The 21,110-nt window shown below is 30.7% G+C and overlaps 1 protein-coding gene and 1 long non-coding RNA gene across 6 annotated transcripts; both read right to left on the bottom strand.

Moving 5' to 3' along the window:
- Positions 1-4,003: 4,003 nt before the first annotated feature.
- On the bottom strand, positions 4,004-7,591 carry LOC101490550 (uncharacterized). 5 transcript variants are annotated; one of them, XR_012162057.1, is made up of 4 exons: positions 6,425-7,591; positions 5,755-6,274; positions 4,903-5,625; positions 4,004-4,826 (listed from the first exon to the last, which is right to left on the bottom strand). It is a non-coding gene; the product is annotated as an uncharacterized lncRNA (long non-coding RNA). The 5 variants fall into 5 exon arrangements; XR_012162059.1 differs by having other exon boundaries at positions 5,520-5,625; positions 6,425-7,588; XR_012162058.1 differs by having other exon boundaries at positions 5,555-5,625; positions 6,425-7,587.
- A 3,023-nt stretch (positions 7,592-10,614) lies between these two features.
- UGT71S1 (anthocyanidin 3-O-glucosyltransferase 2) lies at positions 10,615-12,250 on the bottom strand. Its single transcript, XM_004491229.4, has one exon. The coding sequence runs from the start codon at positions 12,212-12,214 to the stop codon at positions 10,796-10,798; it is 1,419 nt and encodes a 472-aa protein (XP_004491286.1). The 5' UTR covers positions 12,215-12,250; the 3' UTR covers positions 10,615-10,795.
- Between the last annotated feature and the right edge of the window lie 8,860 nt (positions 12,251-21,110).

Raw genomic sequence — 21,110 nt, 5'->3', positions numbered from 1 at the left:
CACGTGCATATTTGAGGTGTTGAAGTTACTGACTTCTAACTATGAACATCCATGAGAATATAAATTTGATGTCTTGTGATTAAAAAAAATTAATTTGGAATATTTTGTTGTGGTTGCCTAAGTGGCTGATGATTTGTGGTTTGAATAATTTTATCTTTGTGGTTGTCTAAGTGGTTGGTTATTTGTGTTATGACCTTTTTTCTTTATGGTTGCCTAAGTGGCTAGTTATTTGTACATTTCGAGCATCATTATCATTGTCATAACATACCATATGCATATTTATGGTCGCCTTAGTGGTTGGTTTAATTTTCCCAATTGATATGAGTGTCTTCTTTGTGGACGCCTTAGTGGCTGACTAGATCCGGATCATATATGTTTAGGAGCATGCATAACTTGCATACATTTTATTGTTATTCTTATTTCAATCTAATTAATTGCTCTAAGGTGAGTTGCTACTTGATTTACTTAGATGCATTTAAATCTTCAGCGAATTATTCACACAAAATTTAGGGTGTCACAATTATCTTTGCAAAAATAATAACAATAATATCCAATAAATTGCATTGTGTTATTTTATAAAATGAAATCAAACTATTTTCTAGTGAAACTTTTATTGATTACACGATGAGCTACTTCTAAAAAAGAAAAAAAATTATTTCATTTTTGAAAGAAAACAAATATGTTTAAGTAATGTCTTGGATCAAAATCTTGAGCGTTACATTGTGGTATCAGAGCACTAATTCTCGGATCTTGGTGGGGTGGGACGCGTCGTGTATGTCGCATGTTTTTTGATGTTGCTCTTGTTAATTGTCTGATTTTCTATTTATTTAAATTTTACTAATTATTTAAATTTTTATTATGTGTCATTAATTATGTAACCTCCTTGAAATTAAATTTTACTAATTACTTAAATTTTTATTACGTGTCATTAATTATGTAACCTCCTTGAATTTTAAATTCTACTAATTACTTCAATTTTTATTATGTGTTATTAATTGTGTAACCTCCTTGAATTTTTGTAAGTAAATATATGCTTAAATACTCAATGATTCTATTGTGTATTTAATTGTTTTCAAATATGAAAATCTCTATGTCTACTTGCATGCTTTTATTAGCATTGTCTTTTATATTTTTAATAAAGTTTCTATATAAGTTGTTAATTTTATTATCTTTTATGAATTTTTTACTTGTTCATCGTATGATTACTTTTGTTTTATTAATTTTAGACTCTCTACCTTTTGTTCATACTAAGTGTTTGATTTTTTAATTATCTTATGTCATTAATGACTTAAATTCCAATTATGTGAATTTAATTGTCTAACTTCTTCGACTAATTGTGATGAAAAATATGTCTTAAATTCTTGATCCTAGGATTAGAAATAATTTTAATTTAATTGATGCAGTAATTATTTATTATTGTATGATATTGCGAATTATGAGTTTATTACCCACAATTTAAAATTATTTCAACCTAAATCATAAAGTAATTGTTGAGCTTTTATCATATGATCTAAATATCTATAATTAAGACAATGTTCAAAACCCTAAATTATGTATATTTGTATGATCCCCAAGATAGAATGGAAGGATAATACATAAAAAGTTGTATTGGAGGGATTCTAACTAAGGAAAGACATGGTTATTAAGTGGTCCATTGACCCACCTCTCTTTCTTAGGAACCCTTCCAAAGCATGACTTGTTGTATAACCCGAACTCACTATATAGTGTTCAATAAAAGACTTCCTTACTACCCTAAAGTTAAAAATTATGTCATAATATTTTCCTAATTAGATAATTTTAGGAAGCGTTATGGCTCGTCGCACAAACCGATCGGTCCCCCAAGGAGGAAATGACATGACTGAAGCGATCCAAGCCATGAATGCAATTGCCACTGCAATGGCCCAACAAGTTGCCGTCCAGGCTCAGTGAGATGCATAGATGAAGTAGCTAGTGCAACAAGAGCATTGAACGAATTTCATCGCCAAGATCCGCCTAAATTCAAAGGGGAGGATGACCCCGACAAGGCCGACCTTTGGATGCAAGAAATCGAGAAGATCTTCGAGATCCTACACTACCTTGACAATGCGAAAGTGGAGTACTCAACCTATTTAATGATTGGTGAAGCTGAATATTGGTGGCGAGGTGTGAAGAAAATGATTGAAAAAAATTATGAAGTTCTGACCTGGAAGGCTTTCAAGAATAAGTTCCTAGACCAACACTTCCCAAAGAGTTCTAAGGCTGAGAAGGAGGCCCAATTTCTAAAGTTGTATCAAGGGAACCTCACAATAGCGGAATATGTGACAAAGTTTGAGTCCCTAACAAAGCATTTTCGCCTATTTCCTAAATCAGATAGATGAAGAATACATTTGCGAGAGGTTCGAAAGCGAGCTTAGGTATGAGATTAAGGAGTTAGTTAGGCCCTTGGAGATACGCCAATATCAAGTGTTGGTGGAGAAGTGCAAGAAGAGAAGATGAAACAAGGCCGCCTAAATATGGGTGTTGTAGGTGGACCCATCAGACCTCAGGTAGAGATTTAAATCCATTCACATCATGAGATCCATAAGCTTGGCCTTTAAATATTAATATTTGAAACAGGGGTATAACGACCAACATAACAAGAACATTCAACATCAGCAACACAAGCAATATTCCCGATCACAGGGGAACTCTTGAGATCAACCCCGACCTCTAAACGGGGAAGGTCAAGGGCTAAAAACTCTGAGTCAGAACCAGGCACACCCTATCAGGTGTTTTCGCTGCAACATGGAATGACTCAAGATATTTGAGTGTCCAATCAAACATAAGGTTTGTTACATATGTCAAGAACCAGACCATTTTGCAAATGAATGCCCTGAACGAAAGGACGATAATGCTTCCTTTGTATGGGCGCAAGTGCCAAACTCCCTTGTGTTGGTATCAAGATGGTGAATACTTGATCGTACGACCATAGTTGTTGCAGTATACCACAGAGAAGGTGCGTCAGATCCAAGAGCGGATGAGAATAACACATAACAGGAAAAAGAGTTATGATGATCGACATAGGAGACCTCTGGAATTTCAGGAGGATGAACATGTATTCTTGAGAGTGACACCTATTACTAGAGTTGGTAGGGAATTGAAGTCTAAGAAGCTTACTCCGAAGTTTATTGGACCATACCAAATTCTTCGACGTATGAGTCTAGTGGCTTATCAGATTGCTTTACCACCGAATTTGGCCAATTTACATGATGTGTTCCATGTGTCACAACTTATGAAGAACATGGCATATTCATCCTATGAAGTACATGGAATGATAATTTGTATTTACTTATCATAAATAAGGTAACAAGCAAAGTTTTGTCAATGTTCCACTCTTAAAATGTATGCAATTTTTAAAAATCAATAGTTCCTTATTCATGTCATGGATTTGACTCAAAGTCAAAGTTTTGTCAATGTTCCACTCTTAAAATGTATGCAATTTTTAAAAATCAGTAGTTCCTTATTCATGTCATGGATTTGACTCAAAGTCAGAAATTAGTGAAATGAATAGATCAATAAATGCTATTATAACTACACATAATTGGTCATAAATGTATACAAAATAACAATTATATATTTGATGATAAATGATTTATATTACTTACTTTATCATTTACAGTGAGTTATTCATTTTAGATGAGTTAAATCCCCTAAAATCTCAATTGGAAGATTAATGTAAACGACCATATTAACTATCACCATAGCTACGATAACAATGTATTATTGGATTGATTTTTGTTGAAAATTAAACTAATACTTTAACATTTTTTAACTAGGAAACTTAGATGCATAACTTCATATCAAATTTAGTTGATCTCGTATTTGAATTAAATATTAGAGAGTCATATTTATCATCTCATCATTAAATTATGTTGGATCTTATTTAAATTTTTTTAAATTATAATAAAAAAATATTAAAATAAAAAAAAACATTAAATTATGTTGGATCCACTTAAATCTTTTTATGTTATAATAAAAAAGTATTAAAAAAAAAAAGAAGATACTTGATTCATTCTATAGTCAAATCAATCAATTCATAAGTGTACAAAGACTCACCTCCTAATTAAAATATTCCTATCCTTTTCACCCATCTCTTTTTTCACTTTCTTCCTTAACTCTCCATGCTTATCCAACACGTTCTTTATTCCTCTCTCAATTTTATCAACAGTTACAAGATAGTTAGGCCCATCGTCAAACTCCACCCTATAATCTAATGCAACTCATCTTCAACTCACACACCAATTCAAAAGCATCCAGTCACCTTTTCAATCAAAAAACCTTCAGGTAGAATATAACTCAAATCAGAAAGAGGATTATCAGTGGGCGCAACCATGAAAGCCTTCGGTGGAGGTTTACGCAAAGACCCCAAAAAATGGGCCCCCTATTCTCAATAGCACGCACAATTTCCATAACCTCATCCTCCCCAAAAGAAGGAGGTTGATCATCAAGCCACTTGATAATATCATCATCAAAATCAACGGTGCCTTTTGTTTTGGACTTAGTTTTTAACATGGGTCCCACTGGATATATGGGTAGAGCCGCTAGATCACACGATCATTTAAAAATGCATGAACCGCATATGATTCTAGCTCTTCAAACGAATTTACTGCAATGCCATCGGCTTTGCGGAGGCCTTTCGAAAAGCTTGTGGCAAATGATTCCTTTTCTGTTCGTAGCTCAGAACTTGGCAATGATTTAATAAGAACTGAATTGGTGAATGTTGGGACGATTAACTCGTTTATTTGCTGCAACTGAGTCGAATCGACGTTGTCTCGTTCGTGAAGAGTGTGAAGATGAAGTAACCAACACTACAAGAAAAATTGTTGTTACTACAAATTTTATCTTTACACACGGAAAGTCTGTAGGTAACGCAGAATTACTCACATGCACTGGAATGTAGCTATTTCGCTCGTGGGAAAATATTTACCGACGGACAAACAATGGAATACGCTTACTTGAGGAATGTTTGTGGCAGTCTCCGTGGGTAACTTTACTCACTGCTTTTCCGTGGGTAACGTTACTAACAGATTTTCCGTGGGTAAAATCGTAGGTAAAATTACTCACAAACAATCCGTGCAAAATTCTACATATTCCCAACAGTAAATAAAGCTAAATGTCTAAATCAAGGAGATGAAATAGGACAAGCACTTTTTGAAGCAATTGAAACATCTTTGATTTCTTTAGTCATATTCTCTCCAAACTATGCTTATTTAGAGTGGTGTTTGGATGAACTTGTGAAAATTATTGAGTGTAGAGAGAAAGATGGACAGATTGTGTTGCATGTTTTCTACAAAATGGACCCCACAAATTTAAGGTATCAAAATGGAGTTTATGCATGAAAATGAAGTGTCATGATTCATACTCCTATAAGTCTAATTCAAACAGCTTGTAGTTCATTGAAAAATATAATCTAAACTCAGTCAATAAGTGACGCAATTGGGTATGTAAGTACGTTACTGACCACCAATTGATTAAAATAATAAAGATCATGATATTCATACCGGAATGAGAAAAAGCAGCAATATGGCCTTATTACCAGGATGACAGATTGAGAATCAACGTAATTGAGACATATAAGCTTTCCATCTTTCTCTCTACACTCATTGACTGCAACCATAATATATACCCAACAAATACCTCTTCAGACTACAAAATTCTACAAACTATTTTAAGCATTGTACAAAACTCTACAGACTACTAAAAAACTTGAGTTCATTTTATATACCCAACAAATACCTCTTCAGTTGTGAACTTGTGATCCTTGATTGGTAAATCAGCTTGGTCAGTAAAGGATATAGAGTAACTGAACCAAGAATCTCCAGAGATGCATCTAACCAAATAAAATTTGCAGCTGAAGACACCTTCCTCAATGTTGTGTTTCCATCCTCATAATTGTGGGCATTAAATATATAAGAGCAACAAACACCATATTTTTGAATGAAAATAATACATTTTTGTGGTTGAAGGGATAACCAATCAGCTTAAGCAGTTGAACAACCGGGTTTTTCTTATTCTAATTGATCACAAGTTCATAGGATATCTTCACCATTCTTCATAATTAACTTCTTATGCAAAAATGCATGATGAGCTAAAAGATACAAATTAAGACCATTCATTTATTCAAACTGAATTACAGAACCATTTGAGAAAGTATGATTAAACCCATAATAAACAAATTAAACACATAAAAATAGTGGTTAGGTAGTTACCCATCGTGATGCCTATTTTGCTTATTGTCCCTACGCACATCCACAACCTACATTAACGATTCAACAACCATCATTAGACTACAGATCACAAATCGTTGCAACCATCATTTCAGAGAACAACAAAAGTCACGACTTAACTAATAAAAACAATAGATGACACACTACAACAAAATCAAGGGATGTATTTCAATATTCACCTTTCCACCAACTTGCATTCCTTCAACTATTGTGTACATTGCCGATGGAGGTTTTGGTGCTGCTTGTGCGGAGAATAAACCATTTGGGTTGTCTACAAATTCGCGCTTCCTTTCCTTTCCAAGTTGAGCTCCCACCTTGAATTCATATGGCTTTCAAGAGCATAAAACAAGTATTCATCAACATTCAGCGCGATCAAGTAAAGCTTAAAACAACCATCATTCTTTCTTTCTTTCCCGGCAAGAGATCACTAAAGTATATAAGAAATAAGACTTTGAACACAAAACTCAACATTATTTAACTAATCTATTATATGATAAGCTAATAATCAATAATGGTTTTAACAAACTACTAACTAGTCACCCACATTACATGTAATAATTTAATTTCAATCATTTTTGTTCTTCTTAATGTTAAACCTAGCCAAGTGTTGTTCAATCAAAGATTGGAAGAAGAGCAATATACCCAATTAGCAAGAGTAAAAAACATTTAAATCACGTTGATAACATTCCTATTGCAACAAATAAGAACATATTCCAATCAATTCCCAAAAAATATAAACTTGTATCAACCAATATTGAAGTATCAACCAATATAAACTTGTATTAACAAATAAGAACACCTCAATACCAGTATCACACCTCACAACATAGTTACGAGTTAGGGTATCCAAGCAAAAAAAAAAGGGTACCCACACCTCAATATCAGTATCAGTATCCATGCAAAAAAAAAAAAAAATCAATATCACACCTCACAACAGAGTTAGGAATTAAACTAATAGAGTTAGGGATTTTCAAGTTTTTACCTGTGAAATGAGATGTTAGGGATTTCAATGAATTGTACAAGAATAAAACGAGAGAACAAGTTAGGGTTTGCAAATAAGTTAATAAACGTTCATTTACACAACAAATAATCGTGAAAATAGAACAAATTAGAGAGAGCAAACGAGATAACGACAATGAACGGAAATAAAACAGAGAAGGGTTTTGCAAGTTTCCTTTTGCTAGGCGGCGACGATATATGGTGGAAGAAGGGTTTTTGTTTCTTTGCTTTTGGTTCCTTACTGAGAAGTGAAGAAAACAAAGGAAAGAAAGGAAAATTTTTTGGCAATGTCGATCGTCGTTGTCCAAAACATGTCAACAACTAAGGCAACAAAAATTTGTTGGATAAATTTTTTTCTGAAATTTAAATCTTGTACGGATTAATTTGTTCATAATTAGTCAATGCACAATTATAATTATTCATAAATTTATCTTTTTGAGATAACAAAATTTTACTAGTAAATCTATACTTCGGAAGATGACATTGATGATATAAATGTGAATAACCCACACATTCAATTAGAATGTCATATCAAGATATTTAAAAACAAAAGTTTATAAAGATACTGTTTTAATTGATATTTTACAATTTTAAAGATTTATTTATCAATTATAAAATTCCCTAACAAATTTAACTGACTACAATTTCATTAATTAATTTATCTATTTTCATTTTAAATTATATTAGGCTCACGCTATGTTTAAACACCCTAATCATATTTTTTGAGAGTGAAATTCAAACTCAAAATGAGAAATTTACAAATTCATCACACATACATTTCTGTCATGTAATTTTCCAATATAGACAAAGAGCAAATTTATTATTTTCAAGAAAATGAAGTCCAGTAAACATTACAAGTACAAACTAAAAAAATACACAATTACAAAATAAGTAACATTATGTATATAGTCAGGGGTATTACTATACTATTGTTAGGGGTATTAGTGTATTACTATTATAACTATATTTTTTATTTTATTTTTTTGCAATATAAGGTTTTGGAGATTTCTAAAATTGCATGTATATCTAACAAAATTTCCGTTCCACACGCATTTTCCATGGATTGGTGGCATAGGTACAGCATTTCAATATTGTAAAAAGATGTTTTGTCTCGATGCTGAGAGAAGAAAGATAAATAATTGTTGAATAATTTTATCAGTGAATTAATGCGAGAAGACGATGTTTTCAGTTTTTTTCCTCTCGCATATATATGATTTATATATTTTACACATTTGCCAGTTTCATCTCAGTTTTTTTTTTTCGTTTTTTTTTCAATTATATCCATATAAATAATGTAAATTGAATTCACGTAAACTAAGTTTACAAATACGTGAATTTAATTCAAATAATTTATTTGGATGTAATCGAAAAAAACGTAGGTGAAACTAGTTACCATACGATATATTGTTTGTGTTAGTGTCATGCGATACTCTTTACTTATTTATATTACATGAAATTGTATTTGTTTTACACAATTCACCTGCATTTCTTCTTCTTGTGTCTCTATCTAGTTTATAATAATTGAATATGTTATAAACTTTGAATTGAATGCAGTTTACGTCAGCTCAGCACCATTTTTGGAGCTGCATGATGTAGCGGTTGTAGAGAACGATTGATCTAAAAAGTGAAGTTTTATTAGTGATCTAACAGTCCATAGAGATGTTGCGGAAGAGTAGAAAAGAAGGTTAGTGAGATTGCTACAATTATATCTTAGTATTTGACTAAGTCTTAATTTCTCATTCAAGTTTTATCATGTAGCAATTGTTTACCAATTTTAGAGACTTCTAAATCCCAGTCCACCTTCATATTTAGGTGTGAAATGTTATTTATATATAGATTCCAAAGTGCTATTAGGACCAAATTTACTACTAATCTAACTAATTTGAACAAACATAAACTAATTTTTACAACTAATCTTTTTTATAGGTTTTATATTGACACTAAGTCGTCCTAACAAAACTGGCTCGTAAGGTGAGGGATACCACTATTTATAAACTATTATAGAACTCCATATCTTATGGATTTTCCCTAATAAGCCCCCATCACACCCAACACTGTGTGTATATAAATGGTGGGTGGCCCGATTGAGGTTTTGATACATCTTAGGTTTTATATTCGACCTAACTCATCCTTACAAAATCGGCTTGTAAGGTGAGTGGTTCCACTATTTATAAACTCTATTATGGAACTCCATCTCTTATGGGTTTTTCCCAATACACCCCTTCTCGCCCAACACTATTGGACTTGGTATGAGTATATAAATGGTGGATGACCTGATCTCTGATACCATGTTGAATGAGAGAACATGAGAGAGATATGGTGAAGCCGTGTGAACTAGACAATGTTTTTATATATACTTAAGGCAATAAAATGCAAAAATAAATATGTGAGATACTATCCCTATTTATATGATATGATACACAATAAATACAAAGATCATAAATATATTTTCAATACTTTCCAACCATATGAAAAAAAAGATAAGGGAATGTGAATCCCATTGTCAAATGATATAAGATTAATGTAAAACTGTGTGTTGACTTGTTCGTGCATGCTCCTTTGTTTTTATGATGTATACCAAAATTTTCCGCATTTGGCAACTTCCAAGAACGTTCATTTAATTTAGTTGAACTCTTTGAGATGTTTTGTTTTGCAACATTGCTTTAAAGTAAATGATAACAACTTTTGTCTTAAGACCTTGAACCAAATTTCACGTTATTTCTAATTAACTCTCCATAGTAACAAAATTGAGGTAACAGATGAGAATAAAGTGTTTTCAAGAGTAATCATAGTGATGTATATTTTTTCAATAAAGTTTAGAAATTCTTTTGTTGACTTTTCAACAGCAATCATAGTAATGTATATTGCTAATTCCCTCTAAGTATGACAGCGTAAACATACAGTCTAAATGGCTAGATTGAAGTTGATAGGATCATTTGGAAAATGTAATACAATAAAGTATAGAAATTCTTTTGTTGACTTTTCTTTTAAACTTTTCAATAATTTTAGATTTCCTATGTATTAAATGACACACATTCATCTAGAATAGAAAATGACAAAATAGTATAGTACTAAACTTCTCCACCAAATTGTAGGATGTTGATTGCACTAAGTGGAAGTGATTTTTTAAGTTGAAGATCAAGTAGCACATATAGATGCATTTAGGGTGAGCACAAAATTGTAGCTTATTTTAATGCATCAACTTTTACTTTTATTGTACTATGACCTATTATATTTGTGTACAATGTAGCATATTAACTTTTTTACCTAAAACTTTAAGATATTAAATATATGAGTGATCACTTTTATATATTCAACATTTCCTCTATTCTTAGAAGGTCAATCATTGTTGACAATTATATTCTTAATGTCAAACTCAAAAGGTCGATTGTTGTTGATGTTCAAACTCAAAACTACAAACATGTTTCATGCATATAGATAGCTACAATAACTATATATTACTGGATTGATTTGTGTTGAAAATCAAACTAGTACTCTCCAAAATAATTTATTGAGGGTACTAGGATGCTTAATTTAATACCATATTTGATTCATACTATAATCAAATCAATCAAACGACCTAAATAAGTGTAGGAAGATCCGCTTTCTAACAAAGTCTTCCTACTTTTTTTACTCATCTCTTTCACTTTCTTTCTTATCTCTCCATCTTCCAATACACTCTTTATTCCTCTCTCAATTTTATCGGCAGTTACAATATAGTTAGCTCCACCGTCAAGCTCCACCCTATAATCCAATGCAATCTCCACACCCATCTTCAACTCACACACCAATTCAAAAGCATTTGTTTGTTGTTCAGCAAACAACGGCCACGTGGCAATTGGCACACCAAAATATATACTCTCCAGTATGGAATTCCACCCACAATGCGAAACGAAGCCTCCTGTGGCTGGATGGGCTAATACTTCGGCTTGTGGAGCCCATCCAATTACCCTTCCAATCTTAGTCGTCCGATCTAAAAAACCTTCAGGTAAAATTGATTTTAATTCAGAAAGAGGGTAATCTGTGGGCGCAGCCCTGACACCCTTTGGTGGAGGTTTACGCAAAGACCACAAAAAGTGGGCGCCACTATTCTCAATAGCATGCGCGATTTCCATAACCTGATCCTCATCGAAAGAACCCCTGCTCCCGAAGCAGAGGAAAACTACCGAAGAAGGAGTTTGATCATCAAGCCACTTGATGACATCATCAAAATCAACGGTGCTCTTTGTTTCGGACTCAGGGTTTAATATGGGTCCCACTGGATATATGGGTAGAGAAGCTAGATCACGATCATTTAAAAATGCTTGAACTGCATAGGATTCTAGCTCTTCAAACGAATTTACTATAATACCATCGGCTTTGCGGAGGCCTTTTGAAAAGCTTGTGACAAACGATTCCCATTCCTTTCGTATCTCAGAACTGGGCAACGATTTAATAGGAACCGAGGTGGCGAAAGTCGGGATAGTTAACTCGTTCATTTGCTGCAACTGAGTCGAATCGATGTTGTCTCGTTCGCGAAGAGTGTGAAGATGAAGTGTCAAACCAAGAAAAGCAATACCAGAAGTGAAGAAAACGAAGGAAGGAATAGAAAGTTCTTTGGCAATGTCGATCATCGTTGTGCAGAACATGTCAACAACGAAGGCAGTGAGGTTTCCTTCTCTGGTTATGATGTTAGTGACAGCTTGTTTGACGTTTAGTTTTTGAGATTCGAGGAGAGCGGTCATTGTGGAAATTGGATCGGTGGTTGGTGGAATAGAACATTCTGGAAGGTTGATGAGGTGGAGAGAATCAGAGATTGGAAGGGATTTAGTGTGGATATCAGTATCTGGTGTGTGTGGGAATTTGAATACTAAGACAGTTATTCGTAGACGGTTATCACGGTTGATTAAAAGCTTGGCGAATTCGAGGGTGGAAATTAGATGAGTCGGACCTGGAAAAGGTATAAACACTACTTCTGATTTCTTCATCATGTGAGTCACTCTGTTTTGAAATGTTATTTTACACAGTATACCTGTTTTATTTTATATAGCAGAGAATGAAGACTTTTTGGGTATTGGAGTGATGTCATGGCTTTGCTGGAATGAAAGTGAGGTGGGATTGAAATGTTTGGTTGTCTTTGAATTGTTATTATCTTCTTGGAATTCATTAATGAATAATATATGTGGTTTGGTTGTATTGTAGGCATGCTTTTGACAAAAGGATTACTTTTTGGAGCTTTGTAGACAAGATGCTCTGGATCCACATGATTTTTCACTTTTCTAAATTTAATAAGTGATGTTGTCGTTTGGTTAGCTCTAAGATTCAACTGCACATTTTTTCTTCTCATTTTATTAAGAGGACTTGTTGTGGTTTTCTACTATCTTTTTATCATAATTTGTTCTTGTGCATAGTACACAATTGAGAGATGTTTTGGTTCAGTTCACTGCCCTTTGCTGCATAGTTGACTCAAATCACAATAATTTTAATTGGTCTTTGTATAAATTTTCTTATGTATTGTCACATGAAAGCACATGCAAAGTATGGCGGTAGCTGTTTCAATATTGTCTTAAATTTTTCTTATGAGCTTAGCTTTGGTTGTACAATCTTTTATTTGTTTTGGATGAAAACAAAAGGTATTTTGTTCCACCGTCTTAATTTGTAGTTTTGCATAAATTTTGATATGTTATTGACAATTGAAACTAATAAAAATTAATAGTGTTCAATAAAAGTATATAAGTCGATGTTAATTTTGATGTATTTTAATAATATATTAAATAATTCTAGAATTATGTAAATTTTTAACAGTAGAAATTATCTCTTGAAAGTTCATGATAGCATGACTCTAAAATCTATTTTGTTTGAACTTGATTCATCATTCAACTTTAAGAAGAACTCAGTATGATTTTTGACTGCATGTGTTAGAGTTAGTCAATGATAGTTGCAAATTACTTAAATAAGTTGGAACTTCGGTTAATGAGATTTATATATAAATAGTCTCTCACATATATACATGTATTGTAAACTAGTGGGCCCTGAGCAAGGTTGAGATTAGCGACCGCATATGGCATATTTTTCAAGGCACCAAAAAATTATCATTTTTACTTAGGTACGATATATTATAGATCTAATAATTAGTATCGAAAACACTAGCAGTTCTTGGATACAAGGGATGATCATGGCCACCCAATATATTCTTATTTATAATAGATAAATATATAAACATTGTAATTTTATATATATATATATATATATATATATATATATTCTCTGATTGGATAAACCAACGCGTCGTCAAAATCTCATACGTCGTTAATGTGATATTAAAGGTCATCTTCAACATTAATTTTATTTTAATTTTTATAAAATTTATGATATTTTTGATGAATGAATTATATAATTTAAAATTTTATCGTATTTTAAAATTTGTGTTTATGTATTTTTAATATATATATATATATATATATATATATTTTGTTAATTTCGTAGAATATCATCATAAAGTTGTTTTGCATGTTCAAGGTCACAATTTTTAGTTACTGAATACCCTTTTTTTATGATAAAATTTTATTTGATGAATTAAAAATCCTCAAAGAAGTTTTAATGATTGAATTAAAATCAAACTATTTGATATGGAATTCTTTAAACTATTTGATTTCTTAATGCATGTATATTGTATTTGTCGAAATAATTTTTTCTAAATTAAAATTGTTAAAATCTTATTTATGGTATACTATTTCACAAGATAAATTAAATATGTTTTGATTTCAATTAAAAATAATTTTTAAGAACTTTGGTTATGAACAAATTATTAATGATTTTGTTGGAAAAAAAATGCAAAAATATATCATATTTAAAGACTTTTAAAAGTTTTGAATTACTTTTAGGATTTAATTTATATACACTAATAATATAAATATTTTTTACACTGTTAATTATAACTGTCAGATCATTAGAAATATTTTACTTTTATCATAACTATTTCAAAAGTCACAACGATGAATGATTGTGATGTGTTGATAGTGTAAAACATTCTTCACACTCATAGTGCATAACAATTAAACTCTTTCTTTATAGAGACATCATTTTATTGATTTTAGGGCACATAAATTCAAAGGATTAGTCGTGTTATAATCAATCATTTTCTTCTTTCTATCAATAGAATTTTATTTTTATTTTCTTCATTTTCATAATTAATATCAATATTTTGCATATTCTACTCTGATACACTCCAAATCTACGACCACATCACCAAATAGGAGAGACAACATATCATGTGATACATGGCTAAAGAACAGTATCAGAAGTACATGTGTCATGACACAAACAAATCCAAAACACTTATTCGAAAACAAAGTGAAAGAGATGGATGTAGAATTTGAATTGAGCAACCTTAAAAATGGACATGAATTTCTACCTTAACAAATCAAAGTGGGACTGTTAGCTTTTGTACCCCCTCTCATTTAAACTTGTACCCCCCAATTTAATGTTTTTTGAGTGAAATATCCAAAATAACCTTAAAAAAATCAGTAAAAGTCAAAATAAGAAAAAATGAGTTTTTCTGAAAAAAAGTTTTTACCGGAAATTTCAAGAGAATTGAAATTTCCGTCTCTTGAAATTTCCGATAGTTCAAAATGCATACTGGAAATTTCAAAAATGAAATTTCCGGGAAGGTTCATCGGAAAATTGAAAAATTCGGTAGTTCAAAATCAATACCGGAAATTTGAAATTTCCGGAGGCCTTCCCGGAAATTTCATTTTTTGAAATTTCTGATATGCATTTTTAACTACCGGATTTTTCAAATTTCCGATTTGTTTACCGGAAATTTCATTCCTTTTTGAAATTTCCGGTACACTGAACCCTAAACCCTAAAATAACAAACAAATCAAAAAAATATTCAAAAAAAAAATAACTACCGGATTTTTGAAATTTCCGGATTAACTACCGGAAATTTCAAAAAACGAAATTTCCGGAGAACAAAAACTAACTACCAGATTTTTCAAAATTTTTGAAATTTCCGGTAATGAAAATACAACTACCGGAAATTTCATTGACCAAATTTCCAGTAATAAATATAACTACCGGAAATTTAGTTGCAAAAAATTACTTACCAGAAATTTCAACGAGGGGGTCAGATTTTGGAGTAATTTTTTTTTACCGCTCACGTGAATGAATTTATTAAGGGTAAAACTGGGTTTTTAACAAATTGGGGGTACAAGTTTAAATGGGAGTACAAAAGCTAACAGTCCAATTATGAGCAATCTTCCACGTCAACACCTATAGTCTTTAAGGGCCCTTCCAACCCCAAATGACCAGACCCAAAATACCAATATATCTCAAAAAGTTGGAATTTCTTACCCTAATAGCTGAAATTACCCGTTACGACTTTAATATAGCACTCCGCCGAATCCGCTCGTAATAATGTTCCTTCATTGCGATTGCCACTCTCCATGTTAGGACTCCAATTTATATATATAGTACCTCTGACATCAGAGAATGTACACACTTTTTCTCGTCCTACACACGGGCCTAACGAGGATGTCAACTTCATGATGGTCCAGAATAAAGAGAAACCCTCGACAAGCTCCTTCCCTTGATTCAAGAACAACCTTGATTGATCTTGAAATAGAACCGGCGTCTCAACACTATGAAGAACCAACAACCAATCATCCCCACAGTGGTAACATCCCAGGAGACACTGGAATTCAATGAAGGTTCTGTGAGACGACGTCGTCACAATGCTTCGCCTAGAAGAAGAGGCTAAAGGTCATCGCCTCTTGAATGCATGAGATGTTCTCCATAAGAGTCATTAGATCGAGGATACCGCATAAGGTCCTATGAGGACTCCCCACCTAGGGAGATGCGCTAGCATCATCATCACGAGAAGAGGAGTCACTAGATCAAGGTCACATTTCGTCTTGTCTCTGGCTTACATGACTCATCGGGAACCACACGAATCTTGCGAGTCTCTAGGACCCTTAACATAGTGTATCATGAACTCCATAATACCAAGAGCGTTGAAGAAACCCCCTTACATGTACTTATACGACGAGACCACTAACCCTAACGAACACATTGAAAATGTCAAAGCCATTCTCGATTACCAAGGAGCGGAAGGATACCTTAAATGTCGCCTATTCGCCCTCACATCGAAAGAATTTATGAGTATAATATATTGTGAGATGAACGAGAAACTGTATTTTTCAACGATTTATCAGGACTCGCAACGTACTGTAGTAGTCATTTGAGTGATAAATTAATTAATGTATAAATATCGAAATTGCGACAATAAAATATGGAATAGAAACATTTATAAGGTGTTGATTGATTTTTAGTTTCATCGAATGTGTGGTATTTGATATTATTGTGATATTCGATGTCAAATGAATTTGGTGCATATGTTTGATTAGACGAGTTTATGTGAGTTGATAATAAAATATGAATGCATTGTATGATATAAGTTTATGTGATGATGATGATTTATGAGTAATGATGGTGATATTATAAATTGCGATAAGTTTATGTGGTGGTGATGATGATGATGATGATGATGTATGATTGATGACAGTGATGTTATAAATTTGTGATGAAAATTTTGAAGTAATCCCATAGTTGATGAAATAGTGATGATTCCAACTTGTGCTAAAAATAATGCTCTTAATGGATTGGTCTAGGCCAACGAGGGGAGAAAATAGATGTTGATAATTTTTGAAGTGGAGATTATTTTGTCATCATATAGATATAGCCTAACAAACCTAGTGATTTTGGGAAAGTACAACTGAGAGAGCCTGATCGTGGCGGTCTACTATTGAGCCTTAAGGTAATACTGTTAGACATTGGAGGTATTCAAGTGGGGAATTTCTAGGTGACTTGGAGGTAGCACTTCAAATGTCGGGAGCTACCACGCAACGCACGAATGATACCAAATTGTGAAGTAGAGTTTAGGCTTATGCATAACATTGCATTTTCTTGTGATTGTTTTGTTGCAATTAATATGTATCGTGTGCAATAATAATTTATCTTAGATGATTTGATGTTATAGTGAAATTATTGATTTTCCTTGAGTGATTTTGACTTTATAATGCAATGTTTTTCGTTGAAGAATGGTTGTGTAACGATACAATTTATTTATGATTGATTGCATGTTCTTCTTACGTTTATTATACTATCAACATGATTTAGAAACTCACTTCCTTCGTTGTTTGTGTTTTACTAGCTTGCAGTTATTATATATTATTTTGGAGTTTAGAGTGTCACACTTTTCACCAGATTTGGAATGCAAAATGTACCAAGTCATTTTGACTAATCATAAGAGGATATATCCTAATATTCTACACAACACTTTTGGTCTTGGAACTTTACACTTAATTAAAATATTAATGCTTTAAATTAAATCAACTTTATCCTAACAAGTTCAATCTTATAAGTAATAACTTTTCTTGTGGGTGACAATTATTTGAAATTTGTATGAGTAAGTACTTGTCTGATGTATGTATGATAGTCTATCTCATTGGGAACAACTTGTCACGTGTTATATAATTATTTTGAAATTTTAAAATGTTAGAATTGGTCGTGTTATGTTTTTTAATCTCAAAGATGATAATTTGTCCCGTCTATTATAATTAATTTCGTTTTTATGTAGAAAATATTAAAAAAAATAACCTAATTTTACTAATTCTTTATTGATAATATTTGTCCCGGGCATGAGATTTATAATAAATTGTAATTAGTATATTATTATTATTTTTTATTTTATAAACTTATAAAGATGTAAAAAAAACAAATTTAACTAATAGATTAAAAATAATCATTTGACTCGTGTATGAATTGTCTATATGTACCAAAATCTTCTTTATTGACTAATTCTTTTATAAAAAAAAACAATGTGAAAATTTTAAACTGTGAAAAAAACTATACTTATTTTATTTATAATCGTTTTCATTCTTATGTTGATATTGAAAAATTCTAATTTTCACTAGTTCTTTAGTGACAATTATTTTTCCCGTCTACGGTTTTATAATAATTATAAGTATTCCCTTTTTATTTAGAAGATATTAAAATTATACTAATCTTAACTAATTAATTAACGACAAAATATATCCTATGAAATAAGTTTTGTTAGGATGCAAGAATTGTTTTCTCTTTGTCCTTCATTTTTCTAAAATTTTGGATTTTTTATGGTATTGTTTATGCTCTATCATGGAATTTGTTTAACCTAAAAGTTTATACTTTTATCTCACTCAGACTCAAAATTTTCACGATGGCGTTGTTACTTTTGTGCTTTTTTTTTCTTAGAAAGAGAAATAAATATTTAATATATATTTATAAAAAATGTAAATAGAAATTTAATAAGATAAAAAGGTAAATGGTTTAGAAGAAAAAATAAAATAGAGAGATACACATGTATTTTTTTGAATTTTTAATTGCAACAATCTATGTTAATCTAAAGGTGGAGAAGTATTCATCTCTTTTTCACATAAAACGAATATTCTCAAAAAATATCACACACACACATATATATATAAAAGAACTAACATGTAGAATATAAGGAGTTATCAATATCCTTATGTCCTATATTTATTAAGATAAACAAATTTATAGCATATTATCAATTACTTATTCCATGAATACCGAATGAGATCATCTTTCTCTCTCCTCATTGGTCCTTTTTCGATAATAACCCAATTGCAATTAACACACTTATCTCTATGGCGTATGAATATGTCAAACCAATGAAATTCACCTTTCCACTTGAAAGAACAATAGAATTGTGTTGTTTCAAAAAAGTTCTTGTGAAAACTCCAACCAAATTCTTTAATAAAAGGAAGAACACGAACTCCAAGATCATCATCTCCAGATTTGCAATGAACAGTTAAGTCCATTTGGTTTTCCAATCCGTTAGTGATAGTCACATGTATTCCAAGAACATTGTGCACGGATAGCAACGTCAAAACACATATCAAAAGAAATTTTTGAATACAAAAAGACATTGCACATTGAATTAATATTTTCTTTGAAAGTGAACGATCTTTGTTATATAAAAGTTAAAATAATTGTTTGAATAAAATCATATATTTATAAAAGAATTTTAGGAAAGAATAGTAATATATAAATAAATCAAAATATTTAAGGTAATATTTTATGGAATGTAAAATAATTAATAACATTGTGTTAAAAATAGAAATAATCATGCCTTGAATCTTCCTATAAAATCAATCAACCTAAACTATTCAAATCCTTAATAATAACTATTAATGAGAATAAAACGTATCTTAAAATCTAACTTAACTAGTAAATACTGATATAGTTAGGTTATAAATCAAGTATCGGGTTCGAATTTAGAATCTTACTTTGTTTATGTGAGTTTTAGGTAGTATTATTATTTACCATTTTGTTTCGTACCAAAGAAAAACTTATGAAGTATAGTATCGACCCTCATTATTGTTATGTTGTCTTTTACATTTGAAATTTATATATTTTTATTTTGTAAAAACAATTTTTATCTAAAGATTGTATAAAAAAAATAACAATAAAATTTTTAACCCAAACTAATATTTAAATTTTTTTAGTGTTAACCGTATATTGTTAAAGATTATAAAAGGAAAATTTTCACATTCATAAAATTTAATTTATACAATGATTTAGATATTTAAATGAATTTTAAATATTATTAATATTTATAATTTTTAATAGATAAAGTATTGACTAAATAATTTTTTTAATTAACAATTAAATATTTATCAAATAAAGTATTAACTGAGGATATTCAACAAAGTAATTTCAAAGAGAGCTAAGGTCTTATTTAATAGAATAGAGCTTTTTACTCAATATAGAGTAGTCAATTTAAGAAAAAAATAATCTTGATTTATTACATTTAATTTAATTAATTTTACAAATATTATAGTTTTGACCGGAGATATTGACAAAAAAAAAAATGAGAAGAGCTAATTTATAAATTATATTGAACTAGTAAAATACTCGTACATGATCATATAAATCCAAGGTTGATAGTATTTCTCTATTTGACTCAAACAATAATATATTTACTTATATATAAATTGTGAATATGCATAGAAAATTAGAAGCAATAGAAAATGAAAAATTGTAAAATATGAATACACAATTTTCTTTTGTGTGTGTTATATATCTAAACTAAAGTGAAACATATAAAGTATGATCATAATTGCATAGATAAACTAGTCTTCTGATGATATTGAGTTTGATTTTTTATTAGTGAAAACTTTTCATATGTATGATAGTTCAATCTAATATGTGATAAATTGTCTCATTAATGATAATTATTTTGAAATTTTTATGACTAAGAACAGTTCTGATGTATTTATAATAATTATAATTATTCTCATTTTATTTATAAGATATTAAAATTATACAAATTCTAACTAATTAATTAGCGACAAACATTTATCCTATGAATGTTTGGATGCAAGAATTGTTGTCTCTTTTTCCTTCTTTTTTAAAAAATTTGGATTTTTGAGGCTAATTGTTTATGGTCTATCATTAAATTTTTTTTACCTAAAAGTTGATAGTTTTATCTCCTTCAAATCCAGAAGTTTCATAATGGTGTTGTTGCTTTTGTGCTTTTTTTTTTCTCTTAGAAAATGAAGTAAATATTTATTATATATTTATAAACTATGTAAATTGAAATTAAAGAAGATGAAAAGATAAATAATTTAGAAGAAATAATAAAATAGGGAGAGGCACGTGTGTTTTTTAAATTGAATTTTTAATCTAAACCATATATTTTAATCTAAAGGTTAATAGTTATTCCTCTCATTTTTCACATATAAAGAACATTCTCATTAGATATCCTACGTATGTATGTGTGTGATATATATATATATATATATATATATATGTGTGTGTGTGTGC

Source organism: Cicer arietinum, chromosome 2 (genome assembly GCF_000331145.2).
Source record: "Cicer arietinum cultivar CDC Frontier isolate Library 1 chromosome 2, Cicar.CDCFrontier_v2.0, whole genome shotgun sequence".
Classification (NCBI taxonomy): domain Eukaryota; kingdom Viridiplantae; phylum Streptophyta; class Magnoliopsida; order Fabales; family Fabaceae; genus Cicer; species Cicer arietinum.
This window is presented reverse-complemented; position numbering and strand designations above follow the sequence as displayed.

What these genes read in the sequence shown, in the direction of transcription:
- UGT71S1 (XM_004491229.4), bottom strand. Translation starts at nt 12,214, where the DNA reads ATGATGAAGAAATCAGAAGTAGTGTTTATACCTTTTCCAGGTCCGACT.